Below are 19,419 nucleotides of genomic sequence, written 5' to 3' on the forward strand. Positions count from 1 at the left end.
TTTTTCCACCCCCATACTCCCACTTCTAGCAACCATCAATCTGTTGTCTGTATCTATGAACTTTATTCATTTTTTTTCTTTTCTATTTTTTTAATTTTTTTAGATTCCACATATAGGAGAAATCATATAGTATTTGTCTTTGTCTGCCTGACATTTCACTTAGCATGATACCCTTGAGGTCCATTCATGCTGCACAAATGACAAGATTTCCTTATTGTTATGGCTGAATAATATTTTATTGTTTATATGTATAGATACGTGCACACTTTGGTTTCCATATCTTGGCTTTATAAATAATCTGCAATAAATATGGGGTGCATGTATCTTCCAAATTAGTGTTTTATTTGTATAAGTACCCAAAAGTAGAATTGCTGAATCATGGGGTAGTTCTATTTTTAATTTTTTGAGGAAACTCCATTCTATTTTCCATAATGATTGCATCAGTTTACATTCCCAACAACAACGCTCGAGGTCTCCCTTTTCTCCACATCTTTGCCAACACTTGTTATTGTTTCTCTTTTTGATTGTAGTCATTCTGATTGGTATGAGCTGACATCTCATTGTTTTTTCATTTGCATTTCCCTAGTGATTAATGATGTTGAGTATCTTTTCATGTACCCGTTGGCCATCTGTGTGTCATCTTCAGACAAATGTGTATTCAGATCTGCTGCCCATTTTTTAATTAGATTTTTTTTTTTTGCTGTTGGGAGTTGTACAAGTTCTTTATGTATGTTGGTTATTAACCCCTTATCAGATATATGAGGTGTAAATATTTTCTCCCATTGAGTAGGTTGCCTTTTCATCTTTTTGATGCTTTCCTTTGCTGTGTAGAAGCGTTTTATTTAGTATGATGCAGTCCCACTTACCTGTTTTTTGCTTTTCTTGCTTTCACTTTTTTGTGTCAGATTCACAAATTCATCCCCAAGACCTGTGTCAAGGGGTTTACTGCCTATATTTTCTTCTAGGAGTTTTATGGTTTCAAGTCTTACATTGAAGTCTAATCTATTTTGAGTTAATTTTTGTATAAGGTGCAAAATAGTGGTCTAATTTCATTCTTTTTGTGTAGCTGTCCAGCTTTCCCAACACCTTTTATTAAAGAGACTGTTCTCAGGGCACCTGGGTGGCTCAGTCACTAAGCGTCTGCCTTTGGCTCAGGTCATGATTCCGGGGTCCTGGGATCGAGCCCCACATTGGGCTCCCTGCTCGGCGGGAAGCCTGCTTCTCCCTCTTCCACTCCCCCTGCTTGTGTTCCCTCTCTTGCTGTGTCTCTGTCAAATAAATAAATAAAATCTTAAAAAGAAAAAAAAAGAGACTCTTCTCTCCCCATTGTATATTCTTGGCTCCTTTGCTATAAATAATTCTCTCTATCCTGTTCCACTGATCTATGTGTCTGTTTTGTGTCAGTACAGTACTGTTTTAATTACTGTAATTTTGTAATGTAATTTGAAACCAGGGAGCATGATGCCTCTAGCCTTGTTCTTCATTCTTAAGATTGCTTTGACTTTTCAGGGTCTTTAATGGTTCCATACAAATATTAGGATGGTTTGTCCTATTTCTTTCAAAAATGCCACTGGGATTTTTCTAAAGATTTATTTATTTATTTTAGAAAGAGCATGGAAGAGAGAGAGAGATGGGAAGGGTCAGAGGGAGGAGGAGAGACAGAATCTCAAGCAGATGAGGGGATCGATCTCATGACCCTGAGATCATGACCTGAATCAGACACTTAACCAACTGAGCCACCCAGGCATCACGCCATTGGAGTTTTGATAGCTATCACACTGAATCTGTAGATTGCTTTGGGTATATGGACATTTTAACAATATTGATTATTCCAATTCATGAACACAGAATATCTTTCCATTTATTTGTGTCTTCCTCAATTTTTTATGGTTTTCTTATGCTTTTAAAATTATATTAGAATGCAGGGTAAGTGCAAATTGAATAGCAGGATTAATGAAAAAGTGAATGAAAGAGAGTGATCACTTGGAAATAGAGAAATTTATAAAGGGAATTTCAGATGCAAAATAAGACGTTTCTCAAGTATATAAATACTATATCAAAAAAAATTTTTAAACAGAGTATATATTTTTTGGTGTTTGTGGTCATCATTTTATGAGAGATATTCATATACTGCAAGTATTTTAGGGAGAAATCTTACTTTCTTATTCTGGATACTTTTGTCACAAAGTATGGCCTAACCTGAACATGACCTGTAACTTCCATCAGGTTGTTACCATTAGGCACTAAAATCACAGTTTATCTGAGAATTTTAGGATGATGCTACCTACGACTGCCTGGTCATCTTAGTGGTCAGGGGTGCCAAAGAATGTGTTTTCACTGAACTGTAGACTAAACTGTATGTGCCATCAGCTCACTCCTGTGCCTGATGGGGAATTGTGAGCATAGAGCTAGACATACAAAGAGTTTTTTTAATGGTTAGAAAGCCACATCTTTCTTCCAACTTATTTACAATGCTTAATGTAAAACACAAAACAAAAGTGATAAAATAAGGAGACTAGATACTGTGCATAATCAGAAGACTGGCACACAGCATTTAAAACCTAAGCATTGGATTCTACCATGGATTAATTTGCATGTATTTGTATGTATTTTTGTAGTTTTGAGGTTTTAAATGGCCACCAGAGTGTATTTCAGATGGCACACATAATACATTGAACTGGAATCCCAATTTGGGCTTGCCATCTGTGTACCATGTTGTTTATTTTTACAGAACTGAGATTTTAATCTCAAAAATGAAAATTTATAAAAACACCCAAATTGGGCTTTTTGTATCATTTATTTTCTTTCTTTTTTTGTCTACTGACTCCCATTTAGCAAGAGCATTGACTATTCTTAGTGAGTTAAGGGAGGTACCAACATGGCTTTGACCTTGGCCTTGATTTTAATCTCTTTGTCCAGTCAATGTATGAAAGCTTAGCTGTATTTTGGTTTGTTTACTGTGTAGACTTTGCCATGGCCATGACTTTCATAGAGTAATTATTTTGATTAAGTTAGACGATTAAAGTTAGTCTTGCATGAGGAAAGAATACACTTGGGAAGCGGTGATGGATGGACTCCAGTCTTCGGAGTGTTTAGTTCTGCCAGCATTTTCCAGTTGAATGGAAATTCACCTCCCAGTTTGGTTTGGGTGACAGTGAATGGACTGTCAGACCTGAGTGTTTCCTAGGAAAAGATAGAAAGAGATCAAGAAGGATCGATGACAATGTGAATATCCACATGTGTTCTTGCACTTTTTCTCAGATATTTTTCTGCTTTGATGAACAACATCATTACTGAAATAATAAATGTTAATTAATATCTGCATCACTTTTTGGTAAATGGTAGTTTAGTATTACAATTAGACTAATTAGTATACACCATAGCTGGTGACATGACAAATCATAGAGCAGAACGTGTTGACTCTTATCCATTATGATATATTAGCTAATTCACTTGCTCAGTAATGACAAGAGAAAAGAGAGATGAGGAATTGGGCAGTAACAACAACAACTATAAAAGCATTATGGCTGCATTTTCAGGGTTTTGTCTTTTCGCCATGTTCCTGAGTACCATGGATTGTTAACATTTTCCATTTCTTTTCCCATTGGTAAATCATAGTCCCTGACCGAAACCTTCAGGAATAAGATCATGAGTAAATAAAGAAAACGAGAATAAAAGATGACTTCCACATTTTCCTAGGTTTACACATGCTATGTCATGCTCAGTGTTTGATTTTTCCAAGATTATTCATTGTAAAGTTGACAGCCGTCTGCCTCTTTATTTTTCAGAACCTATGAGAACCCCAAAGACATTAAAGATTGCTGAGATACAGGCAAGACACATTGCTGTGGACTGGGAATCCCTGGGTTATAATATTACTCGTTGCCACACTTTTAATGTCACTATCTGCTACCATTACTTCCGTGGTCACAATGAGAGCAAGGCAGACTGCTTGGACATGGACCCCAAAGCCCCTCAGCATGTTGTGAACCATCTGCCACCTTATACAAATGTCAGCCTCAAGATGATCCTAACCAATCCAGAAGGCAGGAAGGAGAGTGAAGAGACGATTATTCAAACTGATGAAGATGGTATGTTCATACTTCATTATTTTAAAAAGGGTGAATTACGTAACAGGATTATGTCATTGCTTATAATTTTCTTTAGAGTCACCAAAATTGAATTGGATTCTGAAATCTACTAAATACTTTTAACGAGGTTAACTTTGAAAGGAGTTTGCCTTTAACTAAAAAGCTTAATAGTCTTCAGAGTAGCATCAAATACTAGATGAAATGTACCTCTACTCTTTTCTGTTTTTATATGTTAGAGAAGTAACAACTACACTAAAGTTTAAATAAAGTTGTTCCTATCAAATGTGCAAAAATAATTTTCACCATTCATGGCATTACATCATTTATCTATTGGTAAAATGCACTTGGTTAAAATTTAGTTCTTCACATTTTACAAACCAGTAATAGCAGCTTTCATTTTCCTTAACATTTGGAAACAGCACCATTTGCCTATTCCACTCATTTTCAGATGGTTTCATGTAAGTTTAAATATAAAAGAAGGTTGAAGTTCATATCTTTTAAGTCTCGATAAAGGCCCTTATCAGATATCAGCAAGCTGTCATCTTTTATCCATTTTATTACCACCCAAGGAATTTAACTATATAATGTCCAATATCTATGTGTGTCACTTCCAAATTATTAAGTAATAGGAACAAACATTTATATTATATTATAATTTGTCCACACCTGCTATAGCACTATAGTTTGTCATTAATGTGAATGAGTACATTTCTTGATTCAAGAGAAATGTGCCCTATACCCAAAAAAATGTACAAATGATGATACTCTGATAATAACAGTAATGTATTATTTCATTGTAAGACATTTCATTTCCAAAATTTACCATTATGAATGGAAGCATGTAGGGGGAAAACATGGCCTATTTAGTGAATGGAGGCAAAGCTGAACCTGGGAGTCAGGAATCCTGAGTTTTTAGTCCTGGCACTAATACCTCTATCACCTTACCCAATCTGTTTACTCCTCTAGATTTCCATTTCTCATCTCTCTATGAAAAGTTTAAATAAGATGATCTCATCCCCTTCTGAATTTCTCCTTGAATAGCCTGTCAGTAGGTTTTTGTTTGGATTTCAGAAAATAGGATGTATTTCATACCCAAGTGTTTCCAGTTTCCCTCAAGTTCTGAACTTTAGGCACAGATGTAGATCTTGATGTCTATCAAGTATGAGATTTCCTGAAGATAGGCCAAATATACCACAGTTTCTAGAAGTTTCTCTGTATCACTTCAAACACTCTCACTCTGAAAAGTAGAAATGACCCAGATTGGTTCTATTATTTTTGTTGTCATAAAGGACAGTGAGAGCTTTTCAACCTCATGTACCTCAGACTTTGAAGGAAACAATATTGTCCTAAAATTATGCATGGAGTTATTCTCATATTCCTAAATTTTCAAAGAATAAACCTAAGACTTATTTATGATAAATGTACTTTGTCATGTTTAACGTAACCAAACATGATTACCTCAACTATCATGTTTGAATTTATACCTAATCTAAGCCTTAATGATATTTCAAACAACAAACTTGCTCTAATACATAAACACACTCATATCCCCCCCCACACAGAACACACCCCAACACATGATTATATAAGAAAGAATAATTAGCTTAGTTGTTTCATAGATGGATGATAGAAATGGAAAGTCTAAGCAGATTCAAAAGCTCTGAAAAATCTCTATCTCATTTCATAAAGTGGGATAAATACTAAAATGTCTGTATTACTCTACTTTGTAAGCCATGTTTTTAGTAATAAGAATGTACTCACACACTTTATTGCCTACCCTTAAAATTTTAAAAACTTGATTTCTTAATTGGTCATTTTAGATTCAGTTACATTTGTGCTTTTTCTGCCAGTCACTCTCTATTAATATATTCGTTTTGGTGGTATACTTTGGTATGGCTTTTAGTTTGCCTTTCTTTCCCATAAACCAAAGAATGCAGTCAGGCTCATATAACTTTTTCATATTTCATTAAATTTTTAAATGTATTTTTGGGTGTACAGGCAAGTAGATTAATAATCAGGAAGTGAATTGCTATGGAATCTTAAATTATGTCCTCAATTCATCAACTTCATGACTGTGCTATTTTATATAGAAACAGTTTTATAAACATAGAATGAAATTAACTATATAGTATATAATTTCAATATTGTTTCTTATTCTAGTTTTATTTTAAGGTATGTTTTGAAGAACATTTTTACTAGCTGTAATGATATTGAGTTGCGTATTATTATTTCATAGCATAGTCAAAAAGTAATTCTTTCTACTGTGAGAATTTTTTTTCTTCTCCTTTGTTTTATGTATAAAACTAAATGACTGCAGTACAAACTTTGTATAAAGTATTTTCAAGTAACTCAGTCTTCAGATCTGCTCACATGAGCTCCAGTTTCTACATAGAACCCTTGATATGACTCAATGTTCCTGGGAGGGGGGACAGAATGTCTGAATCATAATCTATTGTTGCAAAGATCGATGGGTTATGATGATCTAATTAAGTCAGTCTTACTAAATTATTGCTGCCCTATATACATAGAAAAAGAATAAATTATCAACCACCTTTTATTAAAAAGAATATAATTTCATGAAAAGAATACTAGGGACATCCATAAATCATGAGAGCAAAGCTAAAATGATTTCCCACCAGAACCCTAAGGTAGAATTTATATTTAATTTATTGCATACATTTTTTAATGCATAGGTAGAATTTTTTGTATGAGATTTTGTTTTCATTTTTTATCCTAGCATTTACAAAAATCAATATTATGAAGTTAACTCAGCAGAAAACCCTGGTTTGGGGACATTTTTTGCTAATACAGAGCTATTTTTAAATGTACATTTATTATATTTTAAAGTCTGTAGTGTTTATTTAATATAATCATGCCCCACCCACATTTCATTTTTCCTCTCTCTTCCATTTTGAGAGTTATATTTTAAAGGACTTTCTTTAAAAAAAAAATAGCTGAAACAGCTCTCAAATAAATCACAAGCAGGGGAATGAAAGTCAGCATTCTGTCTCCATTAAAAGCTGTTGATGTGGAAATGTGAAGTGACATTCCCTGCAATATGAAGACCGCCATGATGACGGTCTTAGTAACTTCATGTTGTATTTACACAAATCAAAAGTACGTATAGACATTCTACATAGACATTGTCTTCCTTCAGAGGTGGAGAGTTATTAAATATAACTTACCTGTGCCCACTCCCCGCCCCACCTGTTTATGTGTGTGTTTTGTCATTCACTTAAGTGTAGTTCTTTTTCTTGTCCACCATACTAGTCCCGGTGCAAGATCAGTAGCGTGGTACTCTTGGCCATAATTTTTCCACAGACTTTTCCCTCTTACAAATATGACCTGTAGGTACTTTAAGTGAATTTTATTGACAAAGTAGAATATGTGTAAGAAGAGCAGAGAGGGGCCTGGGCAGTTCACTTGGTTAAGCATCCGACTCGTGATCTCAGCTCAGGTCTTGATCTCAGGGTCGTGAGTTCAGGCCCCATTGGCTCCATGCTGGGTGTAGAACCCACTTAAAAAAAAGGAGAAGAAGAAGAGCAGAGAAATAGACAAATTCTAGGAAGGATGCTTTTAATTCTGTCCCTCTTCCAATGTGGAATTATGCAAACATTTTTAACTATCTTTATTTGTAAACAATTGGAAATATATCGTACCATTTTATATATTTGTTGGCCAAATTGTGGTTAGTGAACACAGGTAGCAATTATAATACCATCAAATAAACATTTTCTCACTAATTGGGGTCTTATCTCCTCCTACCTCCAGCAGTCATCATCTCTGAAAGTTATGGAAAGGTGAAGAAATACTTTTCCTTAATCACAATCAGAAGTTTGTTTTCACTCTACTCAAATGACATAACAGCTATCACCCTTGTTAGTTAACAAACTAACACCCATGGCAGCCTCTGTAAGTGCCCCAGAGTACACATAGGGGCCATGATGGCCTCTCTGCCTGGATCAACTGTATAGTCTGTGCCAATACAGTGGACCTGGGACTTGCCAGGGAATGGATGCCTTTGGTTAAGTTGTCCCTCAGCCCTCAGCTGACAGATGCATGTACATATATTCTGAAGTTTAGTGCTGGCATCTTTTCTGTTTATGGGTTTCTTTCCTTTATGGTTTTTTTCTTTATGAATTTATTATTAATGTGCCAAATTATATTGGCTGTCCCAGAGGTCATAACATCATTCATCGTCTCCTTGTAGTCTGAAATAAATCTTCCTACTTTGACATATCATTCAGAATTTCTTGATGCTGCTAGCTACAATGCAGTGCATTTCCTTTGATCTGGTGATTTTTAATTTACTTCAAGCCTCACAAAATTGCTGTATACTCTGCAACTACGTTTCTAGATAATGCCATGTGTGAAGTTCACTGAAACGTTAGATTAAGGGAAAATATTAATTAAAAACCATACTTGCCAGTATTGGGTCAGTGTTTCAAAAGAAAACACATTTTTTAAGCAAAGTAGGATGGGTAGGATATATATTTAAACATTATCAGAACAAGAAACTGGATATTTCTGTGAATAAATAGCAACTATGTGTTTAGATAAAATACATAAAAGCAAAGAGCAAAAGTATCTGATGTTTTATATTTTGTCAATAGAAACTGACACATTGTTCATTGCTGCCACTGGGTATTGTCAGTTATGTGACATTTGCAAATAAGGACTGGTATGAAGGTCCCTCAACTCTTGTCATACCTGGGGACACTTCAGAACCGGTTATGCTGATTGTTGAGTTCTAAACAAGTCTGGTATTATAAAATGGTTTGATGCTTAGCTTTGCAAGAGGGAATTCCATTTAAAAGACTAAAGCAATGATACTTGAACCTATTCATCTTAAAGTTTTTTAAAAAATTGTAATAATCAGTGCTGTGTTTTTTTAAATTATAGAAATTTAATAAGGATAGCAGTAAGAATCAGATTGACTCTTAGTGGGCATTTCAATTCAGTATTCTATGATTTGGCTTTTGAGTCTGAGGAGTGTTAATTATTATTATAATTCATTATTTAATGAAATTTGTTTATGGAGATACTTTAGGGGCTTATCATAATCTTCAGAATATCTTTCAGGGAAATATAGTTGTGTTCTTGAAACAAATTACAAATGAGATCTTCATGTTATTAGAGGTATACAACAGAGAAAACTAGGCTATACAATTTATTCAACTCTCTAAGGTGATAGACTATTCTTTTGAATAAAAATAACTTTGGAGTTGTATATTTTCTGCATTAGAAGCTTATAGATTATTCTAAATTCCCATTTGTTAAAAATCAGAAAACTGGTCACATAGCTTATTTTCTTTTTAAGGACACTTTTTTTTTATTTTTAATTTGGTTTATATAACTTACAGTATTTATTTTTTCTGTTTCTGATGTAAGGATCTTTATAACCAAAAATGTGTATATTTGTAGTGCCTGGCCCTGTACCAGTCAATTCTCTTCAAGGAACATCCTTTGAAAATAAGATCTTCTTGAACTGGAAAGAACCTTTGGATCCAAATGGAATCATCACTCAATATGAGGTATTGGGAGAATAAGGAAGATAATTGAAATGTGGGTTGAAGGGAGAGTAAAAGGAAAAAGTTGGAGAGAAATAATGGAAAATAAGTAAGTGAGGATTAGGAGATCAAATCATTTCTAGTACACCTCTGTTTTACTTTACAAATTCCTTGATCCCAAAATTGAGTTTCAAAACAAATATTGGATGGCACCTAGAATTTTCTAATTCTTAAAGTAAATGTGTTTTTGTTGTTGTTTTAGAGAAGCAGGATGGGCCTTTTCAAACAGGCTTACTGATGGTTGTAAAGAATGAATTTTTATAAAATTAAGATACATTGTAGTTAGGGGAGGCCATTGAATGTCATTTGTTTCAGAATAAAAGATTACTCCCAAGACAGCAAAATGTATTATAAACGTGACTATTCCAGAGTTTCATCTCAATTTTGTTATAAATCATTATCTAATTTTTAAAGAGGGGAAGCTAAAAAGAAGAAAAGATCATTATAATTGCACAAATGTGTAGTTCTCTTCCTGCATAGTCAGTGTTGATTAGAGCGTAAAATGTTTAAATTTCTAGCGGCTACAGAGTGCATCATGGGAATGAGGATCATTAGGGCAGTGTCATAAATTGTGACCCTGTCAGCACACTCGAGTGCTGTTTAATGAAATCTGTTATGTGATTCGGACAAAGTATGGGATGATGTTACTTACAACAAACATTTGTTGAACACTTTCTGTGTTTCATATACATTAAAATATATAACCATAAGATTGTGTATGTATGTGTACCCGTATTTAAGTAAATTAGTTTATCTTTTGATGGAAGAAAATAGATGCACATTGGTACAGTCAGATATTTTACCTCTAGGTATATCTATGGCTGGCTGGCCGGCTGGCCGGCTGGATGGATAGACAGACATTAGATATAGAATGACTGGGAAATAACCATATCCAAATGAGAAGGAAAAGAAGTTTAAGAAAAATGTGATTCACTCCACAGAGATACCCTTGAATACTATCTTATGTAAAAAAGCTTTATTTAGATTATATCATGATATGTAATAGCAAATATATTTCTTAAAACAGGTCAGCTACAGCAGCATAAGATCATTTGATCCTGCAGTTCCAGTGGCTGGACCTCCTCAGACTGTATCAAATTTATGGAACAGCACACATCATGTTTTTATGCATCTTCATCCCGGAACCACCTACCAGTTTTTCATAAGAGCCAGCACAGTCAAAGGCTTTGGGCCAGCCACAGCCATCAATGTGACCACCAATATCTCAGGTACACAGAGGAATAAAATGCACACAGGATTGGTTTGTAATAGCATGTCCTAGAGAATCATATATGCACTCAGGGTAGTCATCTCACTTATTATATCTTTAATATAGCTAGCTATTCCTGATTGAAGGTTCGTTAAAGAATTCTGTGAATACTACTCCTGACACCAGTATTACACTATATGTTCACTAACTAGAATTTAAATAAAAACTTGAAACAAAGAATTATGTGAATATAGATTGTAATTGGTTATATATCCAAAACCAAAAACATCTCAGTCACTTTTAATTGACAGTGGTCCTTTTAAAAATGTCATTTTATCCTAATTAGAAGTATTTAAAAGTTCATTATGAATGCTAATAGACATCACCTTTGAGGAGTTGGTAATTATTAATGGTATCAGATATCTGCTGTAAGTGGATTTTATCAAAAGAATGATAGCAGATCTTTGATCCACTGTTAATAGTGCCACATACCTTGTCTCTCTTTTCCACTTTCCCTGACATTCTGATATTTTTAAGCAAATATGAGGAATTCATTCTCTTAGAAATCTCACATAAATTCATCTAAATTTCAGAATGGTAATGTACAGGAGAACTTAAGTTGATAAACAAATACAGTTAAGTTTCACATTATTTTATGCTCACAATCTCAGTTTGTAATTGACTAGATTATTTACAGATATGATTTCTTCTTCGGTCAAGTCATCAGTTAAACCTGATTAAATTTGGCCAGTAATTAGCATTGTCATATGCCCTAATTCTACTCTAGCTTATGTAATGTTTTATCTGACTTATTTGAGATTCCTAAAATAAATATATATTATAGATGTAACATTTCTATTTGGAAATGTTTTGAATATAAAATCTTAAAAAACTATATCATGAAAAATATTAGCTATTCCAATATGAGCTATTTGATTTATCTTACTCTAACAAAAAAGAATTTTAAAATATCATCCATTATGTTAGAAAATAGCAATGTATTAAAATTGCCAGTTCACTTCCTAATGGAACAATTCTAAATCACCCATTTAAAATAGTTATTGAATCACTAGAAAATATGACCTGGTGATATCATTGTACAGTGAAACCTGTTTCCTGCCCTCCAGAATGAGCCATAGTGCTGTATTTGAATAAGATCCTTCAGTAGAGATAGTTACAAAATTACATGAACTTGTAAAACTTTGAACAAATGGGCATTGTCAAGAACCATATTTTATTATGGTTTAGACAGTGTTTTTTATTGAATAAAAAATTTATAATTAAAGACCAGAACACCCATCTAACATTTTCTTTGAATTATTTAACTACAGTTTTACTTGAATCAACCTATATACATGGGTACTTGATTTGAACTTTAAAAACTTGATTGCAATCACTGTATCCTCAGAACATGTAGTAATCAAGCTAAGGCTAATAAAATTTATGGTTAGCATGGTTCTCAGCATCACGTGAAATTTTAGGATAATTTATTGTTATTTATCCCTTGAGTACAGAAATTATATCCCGCAGCATTTTGAAAACAATTTAAATAAAAGTAAAATCAAGTTATTGGAGGCATGATGCTTGGAGGCATGGTATGTGTGTGTGTTTTAATACACATATTATATATATAATCCACATGTATATACATATTGTACGTATTTAATATCTGTTGATTCTACTTCCTAAATAACTCTTCAGATAGTTTATCTCTTTCTGATGTCACTGTTTCTTCCTTTCCTTCTGGACCATACTTTAAACAGATGATTGAAATATCTTTCTGAGCATTATCTTTGGCTTCAGACTACGTTACTTCGATGTATTTTTCTATCGAACTTTGTACAACATATATTTCTTTCCTAAAAAATTTTTTTAAAGATTTTATTTATTTATTTGACAGAGAGAGAGAGAGAGAGCACAAGCAGGGGGAGTGGCAGAGGGAGAGGGAGAAGCAGGCTCCCCGCTGAGCAGGGAGAGCCTGATATGGGACTCGATCCCAGGACCCCAGGATCATGACCTGAGCAGAAGACAGTCGCTTAACCAACTGAGCCACCCAGAAGCCCCCTAAATTTTTTTCAAAATCTAATACATTGTATTTAGTAGGATAAAGCCCAAACATCCGTGTATGATTAACATTTGTGCCCCTTAATTTTATAGTTCCTTCCATCCACCACTCCTACCCATGAACCCAAAGTTCCAGGCCTCGCAGACTGCTTGTAGCTGTCATAACACGAAGTCTCCTTTCACGTGATGATGTCTTCAGATATTCTGTTTCCCATCTCTTGCATTTTATTGGATGCTTTCTTGTCTTGATAAGTTTTTACTGCCCTTTTAACATTCAGCTCAAGCATCGTCTTAACCCCGAAGTTGTCTGTTTCATTTTTCTAACTCCCAACCCTGATTTAGACTAGTGGTTCTCCCAAGTGTGGTCCATAGACCAACAGCGTCAACATCACCTGAAAACTTTCTAGAAATGCACATTACCAGGCTCTTCCCTGGACCTATTGAATTAGAAACTCAAGGGGAAAAGGGCAGCAATCTGGGTTTTAAGAAGCCTTCATGAAGGGTTTGTGCTATGGTGAGCTCTGTGAATTGTGTAAGACTGTTGAATCACAGACCTGTACCTCTGAAACAAATAATACATTATATGTTAAAAAAAAAAGAAGAAGAAGAAGAAGATAGCAGGAGGGGAAGAATGAAGGGGGGGAAATTGGAGGGGGAGACGAACCATGAGAAACTATGGACTCTGAGAAACAAACTGAGGATTCTAGAGGGGAAGGGGTGGGGGGATGGGTTAGCCTGGTGATGGGTATTCAAGAGGGCACGTTCTGCGTGGAGCACTGGGTGTTATACACAAACAATGAATCATGGAACACTACATCAAAAACTAATGATATATGGTGATTAACATAACATAATAAAAAAAAAAGCCTTCATGGGCATCTGATCTCACTAGTTTGAGAACCACTGTTTTAGCAAATGAACTGACTCCTCTTTAAGTCACCTAAAATTTGGCTATTATTTTTGTTGTTGTTGTTTAAGATTCTCACTCTTGGGGCACCTGGGTGGCTCGGTCAGTTGGGTGTCGGCCTTTGGCTTGGGTTGCAGTTGGGCTCCCCGCTCAGCGTGGAGTCTGCTTCTTCCTCTATCTCTGCTCCTCCCCTTGCTCGTGCTCTCTCTCTCTATCTCTCTCTCAAATAAATAAATCTTTAAAAAGAAAAAAAGATTCTCACTCTTGATAAAATGTCAATCTATACTTTTAATTCTCTAAATGTCAGAGGCCATGTTTTGTCTTTATACTCACAGCACTTACAAAATTTGACACGTTGTATATATTCAGTAAATACTCAATGAAAGAATGAAATACTTTGAAATTTATATTAGATGCCATTTGTTCTCAGTTTCTCTGATACTGCACACATTTCACTGGTTATGTCCTCCCTAAAATAACCAAAAGCCATTTGAGGTTACTTTTTCACCCAGTTCAGGATTAGGGAGCCCTGTCCCCCACCCCAACCATTATCAAATATTTTGATATTTGATGAGTTTCTACTTTTCAAGAATCTGGCAACTAATGCACTAGTTCATGCTAAATAAAAACTGCAGTTCCCATTCACCACACTTCCTCAATATGTTTCTGTTGCGGCCACAGTCCAGATACTAACACTGGGCATTCCACAACCTTTATATCGCACCCAGCACCACCTCACCAGGCAGCCTCTGGCTCATTTCCTGCCCCCTCTGCCTTCACATCTCCATGTGCATGTCCGTAACCAGGTCTCCCCAGAGTCAATGCTGTTCACCTCCCATCCCATCAATGCTTGGTTTCAAGGTCTCAGGAAACCAAAAGCCAAAGCACCTTCACAAAATGTTTGGCGTGTGTGTCCAAGTCGCCAGATGATAAGTTAAGTTTCAACAACAAATCGTGGCTTCATATCTTCTGCTGCATTAGGTTCCCAGGGTTAACATTCAGTAATATATGTTATTCTACAAACTGAGGTACCTTTAGAAAATTAAATATGAAATTGGTTTTCCCCCATTCCAGATCATTTATTCATCCTGAACTGTGATAGAATTCTGTTAATTGACAGGAACTTTTTTCTTCTCTCATTAACCACTTACCAGCTCCAACTTTACCTGACTATGAAGGAGTGGATGCGTCTCTCAATGAAACGGCCACCACAATAACCGTGTTGTTGAGACCAGCACAGGCCAAAGGGGCACCAATCAGGTAAGGGGGGACATACGAGTAATAGGGCAAAATAGCAGTAGGAGAGATTGCTTAGCGGTCGATATAGTCATTCATTTCTAAGAGATGGTCATTTGACAATGACTATCAGAAAGGTTTTATTTTTGTTTTGGTTTGGTTTTGTTTTTCATTTGGACAAAGCCTGCAGATAGACTTTTAAGAGTAAGATCTGAAGGTTTTTTTTTTTTTGTTAAAGATTTTATTTATTTATTTGACAGAGAGAGACACAGCGAGAGAGGGAACACAAGCAGGGGGAGTGGGAGAGGGAGAAGCAGGCTTCCCGCGGAGCAGGGAGCCTGATGTGGGGCTCGATCTCAGGATCCCCGGGTCATGACCTGAGCTGAAGGCAAACGCTTAATGACTGAGCCACCCAGGCGCCCCTCCAAGGGGGTTTTTGAGATATTCATGAACTGAACCACTCTCTGTACTCTTTGATTTAAGAGCATTGCTCTTTGATTTTTATTTTCTTCTAGTTCCATTTCATTCCACTTCCTCTGTCGGTATCTATGGGATATGAGCTTTGAAAGTATTTGTCAGAAATAGAAGGAGAAAATAACTCCTATCCAATGCATTAAATCTGTTATGAATAATTTCATTTGAGTGCTTGAAAAATAGGAAGTTTTGAGGAAATAAAAGGAGATTAGTTATAATGAATGCAGCTTATGTGACCTTTTAATTCCTAAATTGTTGCTTCTCAGGAATTCCATAGTAAATATTAAAATTCAATTTGCCATTTCCTTTCTCTATCCGATATTAAAATCTCCCGTATTACCCTCATCTTGCAGACTATGAGCCATGTTGTTTTCAAGAATTGGTTTGAATTATTCCAAAGATTTTAATTCTTCATATTTGTAATTGGATAAATGCCCAAAACTTAAGCAAGTTTCCACGTGAAACTTGTAGATCTTGTGGATACTTTTATTTTTATACTTCCCTTAAGAAGTAAGGCACAGGGGCACCTTGGTGGCTCAGTTATTAGGCGTCTGCCTTCGGCTCGGGTCATGAGCCCTGCATCAGGCTCCCTGCTCAGTGGGAAGCCTGCTTCTCCCTCTCCCACTCCCCCTGCTTGTGTTCCCTCTCTTACTGTGTCTCTGTCAAATAAATAAATAAAATCTTAATAAAAAAAAGTAGTAAAGCACAAAAATCAGTGCAGATATTTCAGAACTGATTCATCTCAAGTTGTTTACACAAATTCGTTAAGAAAATAAAATTAATCTTTGTTCTGTGTATAAAATAAATACATTCAGCCATCTGAGCACATATGAACCATTCAAACAGTCCTATATCATAGGAAAGGAAGATTTTTTAAATTTAAAAAAATTATAATAAAAAAATTAATAAAAGAACCTGAGTCCATAAAGAAAACTCCTTTCTGTTCTGACTAAAAATCTCGGGAAAACCATGCTGGAGAACAAGAGAGATGACTGAATACACTTGTAATACAAACACTTATGAAGCACGGGCTCCTTGGAAATGGAAAGTATGTATATAGTGCTATTCATGAATCAGTGATCTATGAGTAAGTCTGATTGCTGGTCTAGAGGAGAAAGAAAAAATGCCTGCTTTCAACATCTTTTTCTGTTGACAAATAGGGTCATTCATATGTTCCTACGTGTGATAAAATTTATTTTCTAGGTTTTACTTTCTAGGTGCTCAGTTCTGCCACTGCTGTTTAAATGAGCTACTAGGTACTTGCATTTATCTTGTTAGATATTTGAGTGAATTCAACTTTCCTTAATGTAAGTTGCACACATAGTGTATAATTCTTATTGTACCCTCATGCTACATAATGTAACTTTCACTAGCTCTTTATTCATTTAATCATTTTATGACACAGACATTAACTGACTATGTATTATGTGCCTGGCACTGTGCTAAGCTTTGTCTGTAAATCAAAGACAAGGTGATCACAACAGAACACACAGCCTGTGCCCAGATTTGTCATGGAAGATTTGTCATGGACAGTCAAAGGAGTGTCCTTTGCTCATAATTGGTGTTGAGGAACTTTGTTGAATAAGTGAGTATGTTATCAATGACATCTTTTAAAATCAAAAGTCTTTCTTTTACTTCATTTACATTTACTTACTACAAAATTTCTAATTTCCAAAAATTCGTAAGAGTCTGAACCTAGTGGTTATGCAAAAATCATCCTTAATAATCCTATATCCTCTTTCTCTGACACAGAAATGTACTTCTTTATGTTTGTTGGGAAGACATTTCACCTTCTCTGGAATTCATTGCAGTGGCTGAGAACTCCAAATTTTACATGATAGGAGATTAGTGCTCAAAAATTAATTTACAGGGGCACCTGGGTGGCTCAGCCGGTTAAGCGTCTGCCTTTGGCTCAGGTCATGATCCTGGGGTCCTGGGATCTAGTCCTGCGTTGTGCTCCTGCTCAGCAGGGAGCCTGCTTCTCCCTCTGCCTTCCCCCACTAGTGCTCCCTCTCTGTCTCTCCCTCTCTCAAATAAATAAAAATCTTTAAAAAATAAAATGAAAAAAATTAATTTACAACCAGGAATACTATAAGAAGAAATAATTAAATGATATGTAAACAACTAACTATTTTAAAAGAATCTTATTAACAGGAAAAAAAATCTGCTTTCCAACTAATATTCTAATCCAATTTTGTCCATCTTTATTTTTTTACAATGACTTGCCCAGCTATCTGGGAATATACCCATAGGTGGGGACCAGGTGGCAGGACCAGACTGGTCTTGTTGGGCAGTTTGGCCTAGATGAGCCCTGCTTCCTTTGCTTTTTGAATCTTCCCAGGAGAGAGTCCTGTCTTCTTTCCTCTGACCACATTCCTACCTTTGATACTGCTCCCAGTAATTGGAGCCCTATCTTAAGGCTTATCTTGTCCAGTGCTCTTATTTCTTTGAAGATGAAGACCCAAATTGATGTAATCAATTTTCATAGCACTGTATTTATGTCCGGTACTTCAAATCCTTGATTGGCTGCCCATCACTTCTTCAGATTCTTGAAGCTATTTTACTTTTCAGCCAGATTCACATTTATGTCAGCCTATTAGAATCTCTTATCTGCTAATGCTTGTTGCCATTCCACTCGGTATGTGGCCCATCTTTTCCCCTCCCAATAAAAGCCAGACCTATTTACCACCTAGCTAAACCTCCTGAGATCTTACTTTACCATATTAGTAGCCTCTGCCAGGCCACACCTTACCATCCATTTGTCCCAAATCTGGTGGAAGTCATTCTGCTCTGGTCTTCCTAATGTCAAACAAACTCCAATTCCTGAAGCCTCTATCATAGCACCTTGTTATAGAGAGTCTGTACGATGAGTTCCATTTAGTGTTATCAAGAAAACCAAAGTTACCAATGGTTTCTATGAATTTATTAATCCCAATGACATTCAATATGCACCAGGGGCTGAACTGGATACTTGGAATAGAAATCCACATAAGGCAATTTAATATGTGCCCTCAACTGGGAATGGCAGACTCATAAATCAATGAACGATAACAATGCAGTATGAGAAGTGAAATGACAGCAGTTAGGAAATGTGGTACTAGAGCTGAGTTTTGAAGGAGCTGTAAGAATAAGCTCAGCCAAGGGTCACTTTGAAAAGAGGGGAGAGGTTGCTGAGAAGAGAAGACACAATGGTCCTCTCCAATAATTGCAAAGCGGATGATTGGGTATGTGGCCGTGTGGTACATTCCAGAATTGCAAGTAGTTCAGATCATTGAGAGGGAAGGGTATGTGGGAGAAGAGAGGTTGGAGAAATAAGCAGGGGCCAGAGGGAGAGGCTGTTTAGTGCCAGTCCAAAAACTGAAGGTGGCCACAGAATGACTGTAAGTGGAAGCTATTATGAGCAATTTTATGTTCTTGGAAAGACCACTCTGGTAGAAACATAGAGAATGAACTGGGAGTAACCCAGACTGAAAGCAGAATGGTCCCAGCGAGAAGTGCTCTTGGGCCACATTCAGACAGAAGCAGTGGAAATGCACGTGGGGCTGTGACTCTTCCACAAGGTTGTACACAAGTTGGAGGGATAAAACTTGATGAGAAGCTGAAGGGAATGGAGACTTTAGGGGAGAGATGATAGTAGTTTTTATTTTAGAAGGGGTAGCAAAGTAAAAAGTCATCTAAGATTCAAGGTATTTTTTGAGGTTATTAAGTAATGATAAATATTTTTATTTGTTGTGTTGGATTGCTGTCCCAAATCAAAAAGAAGGCATGCTCTCTTTGGAATGAGTTCTTTTGTATATTAGAAATTATATACTATAAATTTGTTGCATTTCATTCTAAGGTATCATGATGTACACAGAGCAAATAATA

The 19,419-nt window shown here is 35.7% G+C and overlaps 1 protein-coding gene across 2 annotated transcripts in view; it reads left to right on the forward strand.

Moving 5' to 3' along the window:
- PTPRK (protein tyrosine phosphatase receptor type K) overlaps positions 1-19,419 on the forward strand; it is a 553,262-nt gene that overhangs the window by 429,062 nt on the left and 104,781 nt on the right. For both annotated transcript variants that reach the window (XM_028117097.2, XM_088023873.1), the window contains exons 8-11: positions 3,789-4,091; positions 9,516-9,625; positions 10,689-10,890; positions 14,997-15,102. In XM_028117097.2, coding sequence (XP_027972898.1) covers positions 3,789-4,091; positions 9,516-9,625; positions 10,689-10,890; positions 14,997-15,102 — 721 coding nt within the window. The remainder of the gene's footprint in view (positions 1-3,788; positions 4,092-9,515; positions 9,626-10,688; positions 10,891-14,996; positions 15,103-19,419) is intronic.

The sequence above is a fragment of the Eumetopias jubatus genome, unplaced genomic scaffold, assembly GCF_037043125.1.
Source record: "Eumetopias jubatus isolate StellerSeaLion01/CBP00866 unplaced genomic scaffold, mEumJub1_p1.0 scaffold_6, whole genome shotgun sequence".
Taxonomy (NCBI): domain Eukaryota; kingdom Metazoa; phylum Chordata; class Mammalia; order Carnivora; family Otariidae; genus Eumetopias; species Eumetopias jubatus.